Consider the following 4999-nt stretch of genomic DNA (forward strand, 5'->3'; position numbering starts at 1 on the left):
CTTGGAGGAAGGACCTCAGAAAAAAGAGTCAACGCAGGGCACTTTATTTTGTTTAAACACCCAGAGGGTATGACTCCTCATTTGCACAGCCTCCAGGTCACACAAAAGCTGGATAGATTGTGAATTAGAAATGGGTCAAATAAAGACATTTCTTTGTGGAAAGCATTCAGATAAGTAAAACAAAGAAACAAATAACCCACACATAACACACCGCCCCCCTTCCCCCAAGACCAAAATCATCATATAAAAACTTCCAGGAGACTGGCTGGGCCTCTAATGAGATATATTATGAATATTCTGAAGAAGAAAACAGGCAGTTTATTGTTTCTGGAAAGCATCCAGTCATTAGTTTCCTGAGGGCATCCTTGATCTCATGGTTCCTCATGCTGTAGATGAGGGGGTTCACTGCTGGAGGCACCACTGAGTACAGAACAGCCACCACCAGGTCCAGAGATGGGGAGGAGATGGAGGGGGGCTTCAGGTAGGTGAACATGGCAGTGCTGATAAACAGGGAGACCACGGCCAGGTGAGGGAGGCACGTGGAAAAGGCTTTGTGCCGTCCCTGCTCAGAGGGGATCCTCAGCACGGCCCTGAAGATCTGCACATAGGACACCACAATGAAAACAAAACACCCAAAGGCTAAACAGACACTAACCACAATTAGCCCAACTTCCCTGAGGTAGGCATCTGAGCAGGAGAGCTTGAGGATCTGGGGGATTTCACAGAAGAACTGGTCCACAGCATTGTCGTGGCAGAGGGGTAGGGAAAATGTATTGGCCGTGTGCAGCAGAGCATAGAGAAACCCACTGCCCCAGGCAGCTGCTGCCATGTGGGCACAAGCTCTGCTGCCCAGGAGGGTCCCGTAGTGCAGGGGTTTGCAGATGGCAACGTAGCGGTCGTAGGCCATGATGGTGAGGAGAAAATACTCTGCTGAGATCAAGAAGACTAACAGAAAGAGCTGTGCAGCACATCCTGCATAGGAGATGTCCCTGGTGTCCCAGAGGGAATTGGCCATGGCTTTGGGGAGAGTGGTGGAGATGGAGCCCAGGTCGAGGAGGGAGAGGTTGAGGAGGAAGAAGTACATGGGGGTGTGGAGGTGGTGGTCACAGGCTATGGCAGTGATGATGAGGCCGTTTCCCAGGAAGGCAGCCAGGTAGATGCCCAGGAAGAGCCCGAAGTGCAAGAGCTGCAGCTCCCATGTGTCTGCGAATGCCAGGAGGAGGAACTGGGTGATGGAGCTGCCGTTGGCCATCTGCAGCTGCTGCTCACAGAGGTCTGTGCATGGAGGAAAAGACAGTGAAGAGTTTGAATAGAGCTTAACCTACTCCATTTCTCATAGAAACCTCCCAAAGCGCTTTTCCCCTTTCAGGAAGACCTTTGGCAGGTGTCTTTGCTACATTCAGGCTGGTGCTGCTTGTGGGTGCCATAGGAGCAGGGAGCTCTTCTGGGGGCTCTGGAGGACTTTGTCCCGCTTACAGCAAGAGCTAAACAGGAACATAGGGTGATATCAGGTTAAGTCCAGTCATAATTGCAAAGAGCTTTTCAGGATTGTTGGTCCCAGTACACCCGACTGCAGAGTAGAGCTGTGGGCATTTCCGTTTGCTTACTTTGTTCTGTTTGCCTATCCACACCCGAGGGATTTTTTAAAGGCATAAACCCTTGGCATTTCTTCTGCGCTCCAGGGGAAACCTTGTGGGTTCTGAGAGACAAAGGAACTGCTCCTCAATACAGAGCGAAGAGGGTTGATCTGTCCATCAGCCCTGGTCTCGGCTGGCCTGCGCTGGCACCTCTTTGAGCTGGAGGACGATTGCACCCAGATGTTCCTCTGAGAAGAAACTGGACACTGGAGGATCTCAGCTCTCCCCTCCTAGGCAGGGACACAGAGGGCTCATTGCAGCTGCCTGTCTTCTCCATGGGACTGCTAGGTGACACAGAGATGCCCTGGGAGAGCTAGGCCCTTTTGGAGGGCAGCCTGCAGCCAAGCAGGACCCACTCCCACCCATTCCCCCCAAGAAAATACCTGAATGTCATAAATATGAGGGGTCCTGCAGGAAGAGTAAGCTCACCCCCGGCCCCATACACCGCAGTGCCCAGAGCCCCAAACATTAGGAGAGGACGCGGATGCTTTTCCTCCATGGATCCATCTGCATGAGACAACATGCAGCACTGGTGTCTGAGCTGCACCCTAGTCCTCGCCCCTCACACCAGCGATTAACGGGGAAGAACAAGGGCGGCAGGGACAAGAGGGGAAAATGCCAAAGTACTCCTGCCAAGGGAGTCAGGAGAGGGAGACACAGCTGGACGCTTGAGTGTTTCTCCTCTTCGGTGGTTGGGCCGCTGGGAAGGAAACGCATGATCAAGTCCCTGTGACATTAAGGGTGGGAATATCTGCTGGGTGGGAGAGGAGACCAGGGAGTTGCTCTGGGGAAAGTGTCTGCACTGCAGGGCATGGCAGGGAGATGCCAAATGCCCCCTCCGTGGCATTTCTGGGAGCAGCTCCCTCTCACTCCCTGCCCATGTCACCACTGCCTGGAGCTGTCCCTGCTGGGACCCGTTTCTCTGCCCCCAAGTCTCCTCCCTGCCAGTGCTCACAGCTCTCATCCCACCCGCTGTGTGCTCGGCTCTTCCCTACAGACCCCTCCTGGCAGCAGGGCACCGGCCAGAGAAACCTCTGTGTGTGCAGGGGCTAAGGAGCAGCTCAGACAAGTGCTGAAGTGATCCCGGAGTCGCTCTGGGGGACGCATCTGCCCCCGTGGGTTCGAAGGGGGCTGGGGCACCTCACTCCCATGCAGACCCCTGCCTGGCAGGGCTTCAAGGGTCACTGTCTGAAACTCCCCCAACCCCACAGAGCCCACGAGCAGGAGCAGGAGCAGCACAGACAGGCGGGAAGAGGAGGAGCAGCACCACAAACAGAAGGAAAGGCACTTAAGACAGTCGTCACCTTCACCAGCTGTGCAGGCAGCCTCCCAGACAGCGATGCTGCAAGGCAGTCACGCTCAGCCCCTTTGCTGCACAGAGTAAAATGGGCACAGGGCTGGAGAGAGGCACCGCTGCTCTGCTGGAGCTCTGGCTGCAGAGGGGGCAGCTGATGCCTTGTGCCCCACGGCCACGAGGGCAGAGACTTTGCTGGGTCAGACAGGAGGCAAGGGGGCTTGCTCAGAGGAAGGGGTCTGCACTGGAGGGGGTGACAGGGAACTTTCCCAGTTCTCCTTCCCATGACATTGCCTTCGCAGTTTCATCTTCTTCCCTGCCCACCCCTCGGCTTCCTGGTCCTTTTCAACCTGCTGCTTTGCCCCACAATGTTTTCCTCACAGAAAATTCTGAGAGACCCCATCCCACCGTTGGTGCACTCAGTGTTGCCCTACAGAAAACTCTCCCTGGGAGGGCACCGCCTAGAGACATCTCCCTGCTTCCGACGGGTAAAGAGCAGGTCAGACGAACCGTGATGTTGCCAGCCAAGGTGATGCTGGTGATGCCTGCAGGCTGAGGGGTAGGCGAAGGCATTTTCTGAGGTTCCTAGAAGACCTTCTGATCATGCCACGTAATGGTTAAGAATCTCAGTCACTTCTCAAATGTGAGCAGCTCCGTTTCCCTTCACACCCCCAAAGCATGAAATTGAAGCCTGAGGGAAGCACCTTTGTTTCCAGATAGCCCCTGCCTGGACCCTCCAGCCCTGGGAGGATCTGGAGCTGTGAGCGGCCCTGATCCATGCAGCAGCCTCTGAACAGCAGAAGGACCCTGCCCTGTCATGCTCTGCAGGGTGTCGCTCCTTGCACCCAGACCTTCTCCCCACAGCACCGTGGGGAGCTCCCCAGAAAACCTGAGTGCTGCTCCTCACAGGCAGCACAGTCCCTGTCCTGGCACAGAGCCCCCCTGGGCTGCAAGGACCCTGCCTGGAGCCCAGGGCAGCCCCACACCCAGCCTGGCACCCCTGCAGCCATCGCTGGGAGGAGGGACCCATCATGCCCTGTCCCTCTGAGGATGCAGCAGGGAAGCCCTGCTCTGGAGCAGATCCTTCTCCTCCACACCAGAAAAGCCAGGAGAGCCATCCTGACAGGTCCTATCAGTTGTGGCATGGGCCAGGTCTAGGAGACACTTCCAGGCACTCGTCTGCATTGCCCTGCAGCCAGAGACTTACCGTGTCAAGGGCTGGGAAGATTTCTTTCCCCGGTGAGCTCCCACACCAGAAGTCTTTCACCTTCTCTCACTCCTCTTGTCTGCTCTCAGTGCCTGCAGGCAGCGCCCTCAGCCCTGCTGCGCTTTGCAGAGGAGCTGCTCCTGGGCAGAGCTGTCTCTCTGCAGCGCTGCCCGCTTGCCAGGAGCTCCCTCCATCCCAGGAGCCCAGCCCAGCTCAGCAGCAGAGGACCAGCCCAAGGCAGCACTTTCTCTGCCCCCTCTGGGCTCCCTCCAGGTGTCGCTGGGTCTCCAGAGGAACCTGCTGTGAAACAGGCTGAAGGAATCACTGACGTTCCCTCCCACAGCTGGGGAGAAACACTTTCTGGCAGAGTCATTCCTCCTAATAAAAAAAGCGTTGGGCATAAGAGTCTCCTTTCCTTGTGTCGGCATTAGACGGGACACCCAGGTAGGGACAGGGAGGGCTCTCCTTTACCCCTGCTGAGGGAAGGGACTCAGCTGACTCAGTTGAGGCATCTCATCCTTGGTTTGCAGTCCTGGGGCTGGAAGGGGACTCAGCTCTCACCTATGGCTCCCACAAAGCCTCAGGAGGTGGGATTCTTCTTGCCTCAGGTCAGGTGGGCACCAAATAGGCACCTGCTGCCTGGGAGCTGCTTGTCTCAGTTCCCATGGGAATTACTGGAGATGGAGGCCAGGAGTCACCTGTTCAGACTCAAACACCTGGTGACATCTGAGGTGTCAGGCGTGGTCCAAGATATGTGCAGGGAGCTGCAAGCTCCAATGGAGCCGTTCATAGAGACAGGGCAGTATCTGGAGGCATGGTCTTGGAGCTTAGAGGGGAATACCTTTGGCCAACAGCAGATGC

General features: G+C 56.2%; 1 protein-coding gene across 1 annotated transcript; it reads right to left on the reverse strand.

Moving 5' to 3' along the window:
- Positions 1–286: 286 nt before the first annotated feature.
- On the reverse strand, positions 287–1282 carry LOC129201216 (olfactory receptor 14C36-like). The gene has a single exon (XM_054812370.1). It carries the CDS (start codon positions 1250–1252, stop codon positions 287–289), a length of 966 nt encoding a protein of 321 aa, XP_054668345.1. The 5' UTR covers positions 1253–1282.
- Positions 1283–4999: the final 3717 nt, after the last annotated feature.

Source organism: Grus americana, unplaced genomic scaffold (assembly GCF_028858705.1).
Source record: "Grus americana isolate bGruAme1 unplaced genomic scaffold, bGruAme1.mat scaffold_848, whole genome shotgun sequence".
Taxonomy (NCBI): domain Eukaryota; kingdom Metazoa; phylum Chordata; class Aves; order Gruiformes; family Gruidae; genus Grus; species Grus americana.

Bases quoted from the DNA above. Each gene is read 5' to 3' on its own strand.
- LOC129201216 (XM_054812370.1), bottom strand. From the start codon at position 1,252: ATGGCCAACGGCAGCTCCATCACCCAGTTCCTCCTCCTGGCATTCGCA.